Source organism: Haematobia irritans, chromosome 2, assembly GCF_050003625.1.
Source record: "Haematobia irritans isolate KBUSLIRL chromosome 2, ASM5000362v1, whole genome shotgun sequence".
NCBI lineage: Eukaryota > Metazoa > Arthropoda > Insecta > Diptera > Muscidae > Haematobia > Haematobia irritans.
Window position 1 is genome coordinate 21,468,090 of NC_134398.1, and position 17,629 is coordinate 21,485,718.

A 17,629-nucleotide genomic window follows, 5' to 3' on the forward strand; every position below is an offset into this window, starting at 1 on the left:
CTACAAATAAGAGATACATACATTTTCTATAGCAATAGAATTTTGACAAAATTTTCTGTAGGAATAAAATGTTGACAAAATTTTCTATAGAAATAAAATTTTGACAAAATTTTCAATAGAAATAAAATAATCGACAAAATTTTCTATAGAAATAAACTTTTGACAAATTTTTCTATAGAAATAAAATAATCGACAAAATTTTCTATAGAAATAAAATTTCGACAAATAAAATTTTGACAAAATATTCTATAGAAATAAAATTTTGACAAAATTTTCTATATAAATAAAATTTTGACAACATTTTTCATAGAAATAAAATTTTGACAAAATTTTCCATAGAAATAAAATTTTCTATAGCAACAAAAATTTGACAAAATTTTCTATAGACATAAAATGTTGACAAAATTTTCTATAGACATAAAATTTCAAGAAATTAAATTTACCATAATCTTTCATATTAGACAAATATTTTTTCAGTGTAGACGCTAAATTATGTATAAAATACGTGCGTATGTACACCCTCACAAAAAATCGCTTCTGTAACATATACTCCCAAACATATTTTGCTTCAAGCATATACATTTTTGGGTATTGCCCAAACATTTATATGTTTGATCTCTACCAATATATAATATGTTTGAAAGCATATTGGTCTAAACAATATATGTTTGGGTAGTCTAAGTTCCAAACATTTTGTAGTTTTGCATCCAAATTCAATAACGTTGTCTTCCAAAAAACAATATGTTATTATGTGAACATATAATATGTTTGGAAGCATTTTGCACCCAAAAATATTATATGCTTAAAAAAAATTCTCCCAAACAATATTGTGCTCAAAATTTTATTTATTTATTTATATATTTACAATCATAATGAATTATGAAAATAAACAGGTAATATAGGTGCTAACAACATAGGTTTTCAAGCTGAATGCTCAAAATTTTGTTTCTGCCCAATTGTATATTCCCCGACATCTTTCTCACTTCCACGAGATTTTTTAGTTCTTAGCACCTTTTTCTGTAATACAAACATTGTAGAAGAAATTATTCAATTTTATGATTTTTTTTTTAATTTTAATTTTACCTTTTGCCGGACGGGGATTCGAACAGCGGACCACACAGTTTGTAAGGATCAAAGAAGTAGCTGATCAATTGCCCAAGGAAAAATAAAATGTTAATTTTGTAATAACAAGCAACAACCACCAACTTAATTCAATATCGCTCCCTGTTAAATAGCGCTCCAAGCTACTAAACACATATATGTTTATAGGCTATTTCTAAATTAATATATGTTTGCATCCAAGCATATTATATTTACAAACATTTTATGTCCCAAACATAATATGTTCTAACATATTAACATATATGTCCCAAACATGTTATGCTAGTTTATGAACATTATATGCTTGCACTCAAAAATATTGTGTTTAAAAATTTGTGTTCCAAACATATAATGTTTATAGCCAAACATATGAAAAACAGTCTTTTTCATCCGTGTATGTAAAATGAACTCTCACTGCAAACACTACATGAAATTTTTCGTTTCTCTATTAAAATCTGTTGCCAGAATCGTGTAATTTAGGAAAAACATAAACAATTTTCTCAGTGTCATTGAGGATGGTGAGTACTCTATGCTTTACTATGTCATAAATATTTTTCTTGATTTAATCAAACCACAAAGAAACTCGGAAGAAATCAACTTCGGTTTCTTATTAGTGACCACAATTGCATAGTACTAAACTCGTATGTACGCTCTAAGAGACTTCCTGAACCCTGGACCGAGTATGAAATTGCCTATATAAACACATAATTTTTAAATGATATTAAATAGAATTCTTTCAGATACCATCAGCGATAGTCAAAAGGTGCCAGTATGCATTTATTAAATATTTTTATTTGCATTAGCCTTATATTGGTAATAGTGTTAAATAGCAGCGTTGATGCTGGTATACCCATATACAAAGAGAAAAAGGTAAGTAAAATAACAATTCTTTATTAATATTAAATATTATAAACTATATTTTACTGTTATAAAATTAAATTAGAAATATATCCTTTCTAACAAATATCAACTACTATTGTACCTTTACTTCATTTATTTTTCTTATTGCTCTTTTATTTTTTAAGACGGTGCGATTTGATATTCCCACAACGACCACTACTCGTAGACCTCCTAGTCCGACTCAACCGCCGCGACAACGTCCAACAAGACCACGCAGCCCCCAACCAATGGCATAGAAAATCCTGACAAGGCGGAAAATATTTTATATATTGATTTCTAAATTTTGAATCACATTCAATGAACAATAATAAATTTAATGGATACAATTTCCTCTCTAAAGCCTTGTACTAAGATCACGTTTTCACACGAAAAGCTCTTATACTCCATATAAAAAACACTTGCGTGCAATAACTGGAACATGTTTGTTTATTTCTATAGAAAATTTTGTCAAAATTTTATTTCTATAGAAAATTTTGTCACAATTTTATTTCTATAGAAAATTTTGTCAAAATTTTATTTCTATAGAAAAGTTTATAAACATTTTATTTCTATAGAAAATTTTCTCAAAATTTTATTTCTATAGAAAATTTTGTCAAAATTTTATTTCTATAGAAAATTTTGTCAAAATTTTAATTCTATATAAAATTTTGTCAAAATTTTATTTCTATCGAAAATTTGTCAAAATTTTATTTCCATAGAAAATTTTGTTATAATTTTATTTCTATGGAAAATTTTGTTCAAATTGTATTTCTATAGAAAATTTTGTTAAAATTCTTTAGATAATTTTGTCAAAATTTTATTTCTATAGAAAATTTTGTCCAAATAGTTAAAGGTGCTGAAAATTTTGTCAAAATTTTATTTCTATAGAAAATTTTGTGAAAATTTTATTTCTATAGAAAATTTTATCAAAATTTTATTTCTATAGAAAACTTTGTCAAAATTTTATTTCTATAGAAAATTTTGTCAAAATTTTATTTCTATAGAAAATTTTGTCAAAATTTTATTTCTATAGAAATTTTTATCAACATTTTATTTCTATAGAAAATTTTGTCAACATTTTATTTCTATAGAAAATTTTGTCAAAATTTTATTTCTATAGAAAATTTTATCACAAGTTTATTTCTATAGAAAATTTTGTCACAATTTTATTTCTATAAAAAATTTTGCCAAAATTTTATTTCTATAGAAAATTTTGATAAAAATTTTATCACAATTTTATTTCTATAGAAATTTTTGTCAAAATAGTTAAAGGTGCTGAAAATTTTGTCAAAATTTTATTTCTATAGAAAATTTTGTCAAAATTTTATTTCTATAGAATTTTTTATCAACATTTTATTTCTATAGAAAATTTTGTCAAAATTTTATTTCTATAGAAAATTTATCACAATTTTATTTCTATAGAAAATTTTGTCACAATTTTATTTCTATAAAAAATTTTGTCAAAATTTTATTTCTATACAAAAATTTTGATAAAAATTTTATCACAATTTTATTTCTATAGAAATTTTTGTCAAAATAGCTAAAGGTGCTGAAAATTTTGTCAAAATTTTATTTCTATAGAAAATTTTTTCAAAATTTTATTTATATAGAAATTTTTATCAAAATTTTATTTCTATAGAAATCTTTGTCAACATTTTATTTCTATAGAAAATTTTGTCAAAATTTTATTTCTATAGAAAATTTTATCACAATTTTATTTCTATAGAAAATTTTATCAAAATTTTATTTCTATAGAAAATTTTATCAAAATTTTATTTCTATAAAAAATTTTGTCAAAATTTTATTTCTATAGAAAATTTTGTCAAAATTTTATTTCTATAGAAAATTTTGATAAAAATTTTATTTCTATAGAAAATTTTATCACAATTTTATTTCTATAGAAAATTTTGTCAAAATTTTATTTCTATAGAAAATTTTATCAAAATTTTATTTCTATAGAAAATTTTGTCAAAATTTTATTTCTATAGAAAATTTTGTCAAAATTTTATTTCTATAGAAATTTTTATCTACATTTTATTTCTATAGAAATTTTTATCAACATTTTATTTCTATAGAAAATTTTGTCAACATTTTATTTCTATAGAAAATTTTGTCAAAATTTTATTTCTATAGAAAATTTTATCACAATTTTATTTCTATAGAAAATTTTATCACAATTTTATTTCTATAGAAAATTTTGTCACAATTTTATTTCTATAAAAAAATTTTGTCAAAATTTTATTTCTATAGAAAATTTTGTCACAATTTTATTTCTATAAAAAATTTTGTCAAAATTTTATTTCTATAGAAAATTTTGATAAAAATTTTATCACAATTTTATTTCTATAGAAATTTTTGTAAAAATAGTTAAAGGTGCTGAAAATGTTGTCAAAATTTTATTTCTATAGAAAATTTTGTCAAAATTTTATTTATATAGAAATTTTTATCAACATTTTATTTCTATAGAAATTTTTGTCAACACTTTATTTCTATAGAAAATTTTGTCAAAATTTTATTTCTATAGAAAATTTTGATAAAAATTTTATTTCTATAGAAAATTTTGATAAAAATTTTATTTCTCTAGAAATTTTTGTCAACATTTTATTTCTATAGAAAATTTTGTCAAAATTTTATTTCTATAGAAAATTTTGATAAAAATTTTATTTCTATAGAAAATTTTATCACAATTTTATTTTTATAGAAAATTTTGTCACAATTTTATTTCTATAGAAAATTTTGTCAAAATTTTATTTATATAGAAAATTTTGTCAAAATTTTATTTCTATAGAAAATTTTGTCAAAATTTTATTTCTATAGAAAAATTTGTTAACATTTTATTTCTATAGAAAATATAGATTTTAAATCCCCAAAAAAGTTGTAAAACAAATCATAACAGTCCCATAAGCAATAAATTGTCACATGTCCATTGTATTTTATGAGGTGGTATATTGGTACATGATATGCACACCAAATGGCGATAATTTGCCAATAAATCAAAATCACACAATGAAGTATAGTTCATACAAAAAAGTTATGTACAGCTAAGATTAAATTGAGTATTATCCAAATTTTATCGATTTGATGCTAATTTACACAGGTAAACACTTCACTAAAATTTTTTATAAATAAAAGTAATGACTTTCTTTGAAAATTTGTATCCTAAATTAGCAAAAAAATAGTTAAAGGTGCTGACGTTATGACTACAATATATAAAAACTTTCGTATTTTTTTAAAGGTCCTTAATTAAATGTAATACATAAAACAAAAACATTTGTACGACAGTAATGTTTACTCATTTTTTTTTCATTCGTCATGTGACATAAAAATATAATAAAATTTACAGGACCAACAAATAGGCAAACATTGGAATTGATGGCAATGCTGTTCTATGATTAATTGCCTATGTAAAGTCATATGGTATTCAATGGGTCAACCTCCTACCCTAGACTAGTTGTTTGTATATCATTGTGACGGTATGTATGAAAAACGGCTACATCATCTATACTAAGTACTGGTTAATTTAATATTTATTACAAATGTTTTGTAGCTTTTTTGGGACGACTGATTAACATGTCCTTATGTAAACTAATCATCATCCTTCGATATAAAATACTAAATGTGGCTTAAGGACAACGATTAAAAAGAGAGGGGGAAGAGGGCTGGATTTTTTTTTTAACTCACCGGAGGCAAATACCACGTTGAAAGGAATCTTCTTAGACATAGCTGCTTAGCATGGACGTGTGAGTAGTCTTCGGTTAATGCTAGGATAAGGCCAAGCTAAAAAAATAATTTTCTATTTCAGATATTTTAACTATTTTCTACACTTTTATTGGAACAATTTGTTTTTGTTTTTGTATTTTATTTTCTTTGCACTTCCCCTTTTTTATGTGCCCACATACATTTCACCACAATTTTCTTTATCTTATATATATATATTTTTTAATTTCTTGTTTTGTGCTTATTTATTAGAAACTTTGTTTAACTGTAACGACTATATCCCAAACTATTTCGCTTGTTTTATTATTATTATTTTTTTTACTTTTTCTTATATTTTCATTGTTGAATTATTTTTTCACAACTACCAAGGATACAAATGGCTATAATGTTAACCCCGTTACAGTGTTTTCTCCGTTTTCTATTTAGCCCTCTTAATTTGACAGTAGTAACGTTTTTTGAGAAACACAAACAAATGTGACATTTCATTATAGAGAGGTGTTCTAGTTGGCACTGACATGCGCGGGGAATACTGTGAAAACATTAACCTTCTAAGAGGGTTGGTCAGCTGTTTACATTTAAAATAACAGTAATGTATTTTACTTTTGTGAAAGCAAAAGCACAATATTTTCGTTTTGCGCTCATTGAAAAAAGCAAAATATGGCCCTGCCAACATTTCAAAGTTCCCTTTCATCCTCATCGCTAACATAGTCTCGTAAGTGACACTACAACAATCGTCAACTTTGATGGGGAAGCGTATCAAAAGGTACAAAATGTACATGAAAGTATTTTGTCATTACTATTGTTAGAGCCATTTTATATTTTGTGAAACACCAAGCGCAACTAGCATATTATAAATTATTTAAAAACAAGTATATACGGCCGTAAGTTCGGCCAGGCCGAATCTTATGTACCCTCCACCATGGATTGCGTAGAAACTTCTACGAAAGACTGTCATCCACAAATTTCAACTCACTCGGATGAAATTTGCTCCTCCAAGAGGCTCCAAAACCAAATCTCGGAATCGGTTTATATGGGGGCTATAAATAATTATGGACTGATATGGACCACTTCTGGCATGGTTGTTAAATATCATATACTACCACCACATACAAAATTTAAACTAAATCGGATGAATTTTGCTTCTCCAAAAGGCACCGGAGGTCAAATCTGGCGATCGGTTTATATGGGAGCTATATATAATTATGGACTGATAGGAACCAATTCCTGCATGGTTGTTGGATACCATATACTAACATCACGTACCAAATTTCAACCGAATTGGATGAATTTTGCTCTTCCAAGGGGCTCCGGAGGTCAAATCTGGGGATCGGTTTATATGGGGCCTATATATATATGGACCGATATCGATCAATTTTTGCATGGGTGTTTGAGACCATATATTAACATCACCTACCAAATTTCAACTGAATCAGATGAATGTTGGTCTTCCAAGAGACTCCGGAGGTCAAATCTGATGATCGGTTTATATGGGGGCTATATATAATTATGGACCGATATGGACCAATTTTTGCATGGTCATTAGAGACCATATACTAACATCATGTATCAAATTTCAGCCGGATCGGATGAAATTTGTGTCTCTTAGAGGCTCTGCAAGCCAAATCGGGGGATCGGTTTATATGGGGGCTATATATAATTATGGACCGATGTGGACCAATTTTTGCATGGTCATTAGAGACCTTATACTAACATCATGTCCCAAATTTCAGCCGGATCGGATGAAATTTGCTTCTCTTAGAGGCCTCGTAAGCCAAATCGGGGGATCGGTTTATATGGGGGCTATATATAATTATGGACCGATGTGGACCAATTTTTGCATGGTTGTTAGAGACCATATACTAACACCATGTACCAAATTTCACCGGATCGGATGAAATTTGCTTCTCTTAGAGGCCTCGTAAGCCAAATTTGGGGGTCCGTTTATATGGGGGCTATACGTAAAAGTGGACCGATATGGCCCATTTGCAATACCATCCGACCACCGTGGTGCAATGGTTAGCATGCCCGCCTTGCATACACAAGATCGTGGGATCGATTCCTGCTACGACCGATCGTAGTGGGATCGATTCCTGCTACGACCAAAAAGTTTTTCAGCGGTGGATTATCCCACCTCAGTAATGCTGGTGACATTTCTGAGGGTTTCAAAGCTTCTCTAAGTGGTTTCACTGCAATGTGGAACGCCGTTCGGACTCGGCTATAAAAAGGAGGTCCCTTATCATTGAGCTTAACATGGAATCGGGCAGCACTCAGTGATAAGAGAGAAGTTCACCAATGTGGTATCACAATGGACTGAATAGTCTAAGTGAGCCTGATACATCGGGCTGCCACATAACCTAACCTAACCTACATCAATAACAACAACTTGTGCCAAGTTTCAAGTCGATAGCTTGTTTCGTTCGGAAGTTAGCGTGATTTCAACAGACGGACGGACGGACATGCTCAGATCGACTCAGAATTTCACCACGACTCAGAATATATATACTTTATGGGGTCTTAGAGCAATATTTCGATGTGTTACAAACGGAATGACAAAGTTAATATACCCCCCATCCTATGGTGGAGGGTATAAAAAAAACGAAAATAAAGTGCTGAAAACTTAGTTATTACGCTTAAAATTGTGAAATATGGAATAAAGCGATAGATTTTTCAGGTATTTTCCAGATACGCTGCCTTTATCAAGAATAAGCACTGATAGAAAATTAGAATTGCAACGTAATTTCTTTGTCAAGACAATGGAATAATTTATAAATTTTTATTCAAATCTATAAACGTCTAAACAATCGTATTCTACTTAACTAAAGGGTGATTCTTTTGAGGTTATGATTTTCATGATCACGTATTTGACAGATCACGTGGGATTTCAGACATGGTGTCAAAGAGAAAGATGCTCAGTATGCTTTGACATTTCATCATGAATAGACGAACGATCTGCCACAACGTCGAATTTTCAGTGAATGGGCCCTAGAAAAGTTGGCAGAAAATCCGCTTTTTTTATCGACAAATTTTGTTCAGCGATGAGGCTCATTTCTGGTTGAATGGCTACGTAAATAAGCAAAATTGCCGCATTTGGAGTGAAGAGCAACCAGAAGCCGTTCAAGAAATGCACTGTTTGGTGTGGTTTGTACGCTGGTGGAATCATTGGACCGTATTTTTTCAAAGATGCTGTTGGACGCAGGATACACCTATTTAAAGGTAGTGTTAAAAAAACAAAAACAACTTTCTTCATGCAACCCTGTGCGCTTTGAAGTACACCATCTGTCATATTCATATGTATGTATTGGTGTTTCAAATAAATAAATAAGGCCTAATTTTTGTAAACAACCAGTAAAATGAAGTTAACAATTTGTCCATAAAGTTTGAACTGTGATTTGGTTATGAAGTTACAGCATTTGGGGTGATTAGCGATGACTATAGCAAAATGGTTTTCTACAATGTGATCGTTATGTGGAAATACATGCAGCACATGGACAACATTCCCAGATTCCGACGAGATATGAAATATAATAAACCATTATGTGATTTATTCATAGTGGGAACCTCAAAGGTTTGTGTTTACCATAATTATTAAAAGGGCAATAATTTAATGTCTATTGTTTTTGTTTGTAGAAAATCTATCATTTGAATTTGGAGCGTGGCCAATTTCTACAACCATATGAGTCTGAAGCTGCAACCCTTAATGCCTGTGAAATTAGTAGTGAACATGGTTTACTAATGGCTGTAAAGAGAGTACAGTTGTATCATGGGATCCAAGATCAAAAACAAAATGGTCCACTTTAGATGTGGCCATAAAATTAGCTGGTGCCAAGGAATTTCCATCAGTTTCAGCCTTGAAATTCAAGGATGGTCTTCATTTGGATGTAGGAACAAATTCAGGACATGATTTACTCTATGATATACGGTCAAAGGAACCGCTATTGATTAAAGATCATTTGAATAGAAAGCCCTTTACGCGTTTGGCCTTTAATAGTAATCATAATGCTGTTTACTCCTTAGATGAAGCAATGCTAAAATTGTTCATCTGATGGAACTATGAAAAAGGGGCCACAAAATCCATCATCTGTCTTACGACAAAGGCAGCACTTACGCATGTTTTCTTTTTTACTTCTTCAAATTCTTCGTAACTAATTTTTAATTGCAAATAATTTATTTAAAAAAGGCACCACCAACAAGATTCAAGATTCAAGATTACTTGATGTTGCTTTTATATATATGTATGTGTGTGTGTGTATAGTTATAGCACATCTGACAGAAAGTGTCTGTCAAAATAAAAAAAATTAAATCAGCTGGCTTTATAATTCTACCTTAAAATAAGTGTATCCTGGTTGGACGCAACGTTACGGTGAATGGCGATCGCTATCGTTCGATGCTAACAAACTTTTTGTTGCCAAAAATGGAAGAACTGAACTTGGTTGACATGTGGTTTCAACAAGATGGCGCTACATGCCACACAGCTCGCGATTCTATGGCCATTTTGAGGGAAAACTTCGGAGAACAATTCATCTCAAGAAATGGACCGGTAAGTTGGCCACCAAGATCATGCGATTTGACGCCTTTAGACTATTTTTTGTGGGGCTACGTCAAGTCTAAAGTCTACAGAAATAAGCCAGCAACTATTCCAGCTTTGGAAGACAACATTTCCGAAGAAATTCGGGCTATTCCGGCCGAAATGCTCGAAAAAGTTGCCCAAAATTGGACCTTCCGAATGGACCACCTAAGACGCAGCCGCGGTCAACATTTAAATGAAATTATCTTCAAAAAGTAAATGTCATGGACCAATCTAACGTTTCAAATAAAGAACCGATGAGATTTTGCAAATTTTATGCGTTTTTTTTTTTTAAAGTTATCAAGCTCTTAACAAATCACCCTTTACAATAATTCTTTTACAAATATCTTAAAATGCACTTTGTCTAACAGTTTGCACTCATGCGATGCTTTTTTGTAATAACTTTGCGTGGTACAACTTTTCAATAGTGGCAGCATTTTTGCGACGAGTTTTGGATATCCTATTTTCGGGGATTCTCAGAAGCGTCGTCACATTCCAAAAAGGGTCTATATATCAAATGGCAAAATTCATCTCACTCTGGCTCTCTTTTAATGTTTTTTCGTGGTAAACGAACGACTACCAGTAAAAATTTTATAATTATCAAAAATTATCGGGTTCTCGAACGGAGCTAATATTTCATACACCGGAGGTGACCATCTTTCAAAGCCTATGGGCAAGCCTGTAAACCCACTATAGATCCACAAACATTCAAACTTAGAGAAAAACACCTTAGCTTTCACTCAAAGGAAAAATTATGCTGTTATCTTTAATTGTTATAGAATTATTTCCAAAAAAAAAACGATTTAAAACCACTGTCTCAACAAAACACCCTTACCATATTTCAACGTAGAGCGACATCTAGCGTGTATGGAATTCAACTAAATAAAGAAAGCAATTTGAAGTACCTATGTTATCACATTCTCTCGTCGACTTATCAACAGCTGATTAACGTCAAAACACGTCATACACACTGTAGAAGCATCTATCACAAGAAAGAAAACAATTTCAACCGATTATTAATTGGATTAAAGATCCATTAAGACAAAAAAAAACGATGCCTAAGAAAATAGTACCGAAATACAGTATACTACTGCCTACGTACAATGAGAAGGACAATTTACCCATTATTATATGGCTGATTATGAAATACATGAATGCAAGGTAAGGTAACAATTGGTTAACATTAGCCGGTGGTTGCATTGGATATTGTTTGGTTGTGTGTTCTGAAATTTAGATGTATATGCTGTCTTTTTTTCAGCGGTTATCAGTTCGAAGTAATTATTATCGATGATAATAGTCCAGATGGCACCCTCGATGTAGCCAAAGACTTGCAAAAGATTTATGGTGATGATAAAATCCTTTTGAGACCACGTAAGGGAAAACTTGGCTTGGGCACAGCTTATATGCATGGAATTGAACATGCCACAGGAAACTTTATAATAATCATGGACGCAGATTTGAGTCATCATGTGAGTATATTTTAAATATTTAATCGAACTTTTGAGATAGCAAATTATACTCTACATCCTAAAAAGAGTGCTACAAACCCTGGAAAGTCCAAAACTTACGTCTTATTATAATCATATAGAAAACCTACCTTAAACGGTAACAAAACTTCCGGCGCTTTTATGAAACACTATATTCTTAAGAAACTCCCAGTTAAGGTGAGTACTATGTTCGAGTTTTTCACCAAAACACTAAATTAAAAGTGCAAAAATATATATGAAGACGATAACATTTTTATCAAGTCTCTGCAAATTATGGATGGAAAAGATCCAAGGAATTGATTGCAAATAATTTTATATTTCTAAATTAGTTAATTAAAAAAAGTAACCGTGAAAACAAGCTGGTTTTCAGCTTGAAAACGGAACATAGTACTCAGCTTAAAGCTGAGAATCATCTGTATTCTTAAGAAACTCCCAGTTACTTATTATCACGGTTGCTACTCGTGCCACAAATAATCTACCAAACTTTAAACAATCAACAATTTTATTTATATGGAAAATTTCATCAAAATTTTATTTCTATGAAAAATTTGTCAAAATTTTATTTCTATAAAAAATTTTGTCAACATTTTATTTCTATAGAAAATTTTGTCAACATTTTATTTTTATAGAATATTCTGTCAACATTTCATTTCTACAGAAAATTTCGTCAAAGCTCCATGGCCAATTATGGCTATAGATTTTTTTTTTATTATTATTTTGGTCCGTTTATTAGTTTCTAAAAGTTTCCATATGATTAAGCTATCAGACCTAAGGTTGTTTTTCGCAAATAAAAAAACTTATTTATTCTTTTGTCAACATTTTTTTTTCTATAGAAAACTTTATCAAAATTTTATTTCTATCAAAAATTTTCTCAAATCATTATTTCTATAGAAAATTTTGTCAACATTTTATTTCTATCAAAAATTTTCTCAAATCATTATTTCAATAGAAAATATTGTCAACATTTTATTTCTATATAAAATTTTGTAAAAATTTTGTCAAAATTTTATTTCTATAGATAATTTTGCCAAAATTTTATTTCTGTAGAAAATTTTGTCAAAATTTTATTTCTATAGAAAATTTTGTCAAAATTTCGTTTCTATAGGTAATTTTGTGAAAATTTTATTTCTGTAGAAAATTTTGTCAAAAATTTATTTCTATAGAAAATTTTGTCAAAATTTTATTTCTATAGATATTTTTGTTAACATTTTATTTCTGTAGAAAATTTTGTCAACATTTTATTTCTATAGAAAATTTTGTCACCATTTTATTTCTATAGAAAATTTTGTCAACATTTTATTTCTGTAGAAAATTTTGTCAAAATTTTATTTCTATAGAAAATTTTGTCAAAATTTTATTTCTATAGAAAATTTTGTCAAAATTTTATTTCTGTAGAAAATTTTGTCAAAATTTTATTTCTATAGAAAATTTTGTCAAAATTTTTATTAATTTAATTAATAAAATAAATTAATTTTGTCAAAATTTTATTTCTTTATTTTTATTTTGTCAAAATTTTATTTCTATAGATATTTTTGTTAACATTGTATTTCTATAGAAAATTTTGTCAACATTTTATTTCTATAGAAAATGTTGTCACCATTTTATTTCTATAGAAAATTTTGTCAAAATTTTATTTCTGTAGAAAATGTTGTCAAAATTTTATTTCTATAGAAAATTTTGTCAAAATTTTATTTCTATAGAAAATTTTGTCAAAATTTTATTTCTATAGAAAAATTTGTCAAAATTTTATTTATATAGATAATTTTGTCAAAATTTTATTTCTTTATTTTTATTTTGTCAAAATTTTATTTCTATAGATATTTTTGTTAACATTTTATTTCCATAGAAAATTTTGTCAAAATTTTATTTCTATAGAAAATTTTGCCAAAATTTTATTTCTATAAAAAATTGATGTACCTCATATTTTCAAAATCTACCAAAACATCAAAAATTCTACCAATCTACCGAACAGTAAAAAATCTACCATTTTTGGTAGAATTCTACCAACTGTGGTAACCGTGATAGGAATCCACCACAAATTCGTTACGATAATTTTTATAACGCTTGTATGTTATTTTTTAAATTCTTTTCAGCCCAAATTCATTCCACAGTTCATCGATCTACAAAAGAAACACGATTATGATATTGTCTCAGGTACACGGTATCTTGGAGATGGTGGCGTTTTTGGATGGGATTTTAAACGCAAGTTGATATCCCGCGGTGCAAATTTTCTATCGCAACTTTTACTTAGACCAAGAGCTTCAGATTTAACAGGATCATTCCGTTTGTATAAGAAACGTGCCTTGGAAATGTGCATTGCCAGTTGTGTATCCAAAGGTTATGTATTTCAAATGGAAATGTTGGTACGAGCACGACAATTTAATTATACCATAGGTGAAGTTCCCATAACATTTGTGGATCGTGTTTATGGTGAATCGAAATTGGGAAGTACTGAAATCATTCAATTTGCTAAAAATTTGTTGTATTTATTTGCGACAACATAATGTAGACAATATTTGTAAGATGAAATCAATATCAGTTTTTTTATATAATAAATATAAACCAAATGTTCCAAAAAAAAATATTTAATTTGTATAAATTGTATTTCAATGAACCTAATAGATTTGTTTTGTCGATAAGAGTGTTTGAAAATTCGTTATCTATCTGTCAAGTGCTATATAAAAACTACATCTGAATATTCTACTGTTTGCTGCCTGAAAACATTCACTCAACTGAAGATAATAAAGTGTACACGGCAGAGAATGAAGCCGCTGAGTCGCGCCGCCGATTTCAGTCGCCGCCGACCATTTTTTGCCAGTCGACGCCGCCGCCGAATATGTCGACTCATCTCGACTCAAATTTAGCCGCCAATTAATCAAAAATGTCGATTTAAATCAGAAAAATTTATATATATTTGACGTATTTTTTCCAAAATTTTGAACACAACCAATCATATTTAAGCTGCTATAATAATTTAGCAAAAATTTAGCTCAGAAAATTTGAACGAAAAGTAAATTTTTTTGTAAGATAGGTTGTACAACTAATCTCATTATCATTCGATTAACTTCAAATTGATTTTGTAATGGATAATTGTCCGCCGCCGAGTGAACAAATTTATATCGGCTCAGCCGTCAAGCCGCCGCCGCCGGAGGCAAAAATTTAGTGTCCGCCGCCGCCGACAAAAATGGGTCGGCTTCATTCTCTGGTACACGGCAGCAAGTCGTAGCCTAGTAGTGTTCAGACTGAATTTACCACCTCACAAGTCCCAAATCTCGTTCAGGAAATTACCAAAGGATTCTTTTGAAATGTTTACTGTTTTATTAATTATTTTTAATGGCCAGCTATATGGGGGTCCCTTGAATCGGCCATCTGCAAATGAGCGATCAGTAATTTAATTTTTTATTGTCACTATCCTCCTTGGACCATCTGGGCGTGGCTCATTAAAGAACCAACTTGAAACCACATTAAAATTTATTAAATTAAGATTTGATTCATATTTTCGCATTAAAAACGAAAATACGAATCCAATCTTGCTAAACTTTCGACAATCGGCCTTAACGAGAATGACTGTACTACGCGAATGTGAAATTTTCTTGCGATACTATAATATTAAGCATTCAGGAGAGAAGATTTGCATATCCTCATTTTTTATGTTGAAGGTGATAGCAGTCATCATTACTCGATTAGAGCAAATGGATTTTAGTTAAGTTCCGCCACTATCTTCCACCAGAAGCGCTATATGTTTTTCCACACCCACCACGAGTCGTACCCTACATTCACCAAGTAATGCAATGGAACATTTTTTTTAAATATTGTCAACCAATCATAATTTTAGTTATATTAACTTTTTCATCTTTTCTAGATCTCATAATCTAGCTAACACTTCTCATAGTTAAATAAAAATGGCAACATTACCCCATATCCAACTGCTGCAGAGTGTAGCGAAACTACTTGTTGAAAATTGGCACCTACTCACTTGGCAAGCAGAACATTTCCAAAAATTTACGCCCACCAAATCTCGACCAGATAATTTCGTGGAAGAAAACACAAACAAAATTTTAATATTGATGTGTAACATTTGAAAACCGCTGATTTGTCGTTCAGTCCTTAAATAATACTTTATTTACATTATTAATATTTTATAAAGAGTTCTCTTGTTTTTCATACATTTCTATAAGTAGTATATATAGGTATATAGTGTGTGTGTGTAACTATAATTCGTAATTATAGAAAGTCCTTTGACTGCAGAATGAATCCAATTATTTTTAATCCCAGATTGTATTAAGATCCCAAATTTTAATCACACGATCTTGGCCCACAGTCAATAAACGTTTGCGTTCTTCTTCCAAGTCCATGTAAACAATTGAATGTTTAGCATCATGGAACGATGCCAGTGAGGGACGTTCGACGGTATGCAATTCGTTGTAGCAAGCATTGCAAACGCGCACATCAAATTCAAAACCCATTATGGGTATATTGATACGATTATTGGAACAATTATCGCATATAGCACGACCACAGTTGCGACAATGGTGCTGACGTATACCAATTTGTTTTTGATCCATCATGGAACGGAAATTCCAGAAAAATGGACGGGAACATATTTGACAATTGTTTGAATCAACCCATGCGGGTACCTCCTTGCGCATAGCATTCATTTCCCAAAATACAACAACATTGTCTTCGCCACAAGAAATCAATTGCTGGGTATGATTGGCATATGCCAATGAAGTCACCTTGTTCTTGTGTCCTTGTAACTCGTAGATGGTGCCACGCTTACCTCCAACATCCCAGACGTGAACACCCTGGTCACATGAGCCACTGAATAGCAATTTAGGTCCCTCCACCCATTTTAAGCAACGTATGGCGGCGGTGTGTCCCTTAAAGGTGGTTATTAACTGCACATTTTGTGTGTCACAACGCAGCATGGTGATCTGACCAGCATGATCACCAATAAAAGCATACTTAGCCATTGCATCAAATTGCAGTGCTGTACAGGGAGTTTCAAAGCTGTACTGACCAATTCTCCGACCAGTTTCGGAGCAATGATATGCAAATGTTTTATCTTTACTACATGAAAGAACCCATTTATGGACCTTTGAGTAGACAACTGCCACAACTCGAGCCTGGTGAGCTAAATGATCACGCACAAATGATAAGAGATTACAATCGATCGATAGGGTGTTTTCCGTAACAGTTCCATTCTCTTGTCCTACAAACAATTGACGTGTTTCCTCCATGTAATATATACAAGTGCATCCCGATGGCATATATTGGCAAATACTTGGCCAATACTGGCCCGAATCACGTTTCAACCAAACGCGTATGGTTTTGTCATCGGAAACACTGATAACGCTGTTTTCTCCGGGTATTAGAATTGCGGCATTAATGTCGTCAGCACTGCCCTCTAATTTGCTAAGTAATTCTGGTTTTTTGCTCGAAAATCGTTCATTTTTCGGAGATGGCTTTATTTCCGCCGCCATATTATATCGTTGTCTTTCGCCAAATAATCTTTAATATTTTTTGGGGCGTATGATTCACTTTTTATGCTTTGCTTTCTTGTATATCCACCCAGTAAGCGGTTGATTAAAGTTAATTTTTTTATCAAACAAGAAATGCAATCAATGTACGTCTTCTCTCTGTAGAACTAATATTTGACAAAAAAAGGTTGCCAGATTAGCAATTTCCTAATAGAAAATTAAACGGGTTGACGTGTCAATTTGTACGCATAAGAAACAATGTCGATTATAGTTTATATCATTAAGTATGAATTTATGTATATACGCAAAACATTACCCATATAGACACATTTTATTCCAAAAAAATATTCTACATTTGTAAACGAAAAGTGATTTATATTCCATGGCAAAAATACGCAGCA

The 17,629-nt window shown here is 30.3% G+C and overlaps 4 protein-coding genes across 4 annotated transcripts in view; 2 read left to right on the top strand and 2 right to left on the bottom strand.

Moving 5' to 3' along the window:
* LOC142223655 (centrosomal protein of 104 kDa-like) overlaps positions 1-6,187 on the bottom strand; it is a 99,877-nt gene extending 93,690 nt beyond the window's left edge. Inside the window, exon 1 of the mRNA XM_075293506.1 lies at positions 5,662-6,187. Coding sequence (XP_075149621.1) covers positions 5,662-5,701 — 40 coding nt within the window. The 5' untranslated portion in view covers positions 5,702-6,187. The remainder of the gene's footprint in view (positions 1-5,661) is intronic.
* Positions 6,188-8,984: 2,797 nt separating this feature from the next.
* Positions 8,985-9,658, top strand: LOC142223656 (nucleolar protein 10-like). The gene is made up of 2 exons (XM_075293507.1): positions 8,985-9,262; positions 9,325-9,658. The coding sequence occupies exons 1-2, from the start codon at positions 9,137-9,139 to the stop codon at positions 9,493-9,495; spliced, it is 297 nt and encodes a 98-aa protein (XP_075149622.1). The 5' UTR covers positions 8,985-9,136; the 3' UTR covers positions 9,496-9,658.
* A 1,551-nt stretch (positions 9,659-11,209) lies between these two features.
* On the top strand, positions 11,210-14,330 carry Dpm1 (Dolichyl-phosphate mannosyltransferase subunit 1). The gene is made up of 3 exons (XM_075293508.1): positions 11,210-11,422; positions 11,520-11,730; positions 13,842-14,330. The coding sequence occupies exons 1-3, from the start codon at positions 11,316-11,318 to the stop codon at positions 14,250-14,252; spliced, it is 729 nt and encodes a 242-aa protein (XP_075149623.1). The 5' UTR covers positions 11,210-11,315; the 3' UTR covers positions 14,253-14,330.
* Positions 14,331-15,840: 1,510 nt separating this feature from the next.
* Wdfy2 (WD repeat and FYVE domain containing 2) lies at positions 15,841-17,406 on the bottom strand. Its single transcript, XM_075293509.1, has one exon. It carries the CDS (start codon positions 17,229-17,231, stop codon positions 16,014-16,016), a length of 1,218 nt encoding a protein of 405 aa, XP_075149624.1. The 5' UTR covers positions 17,232-17,406; the 3' UTR covers positions 15,841-16,013.
* Positions 17,407-17,629: the final 223 nt, after the last annotated feature.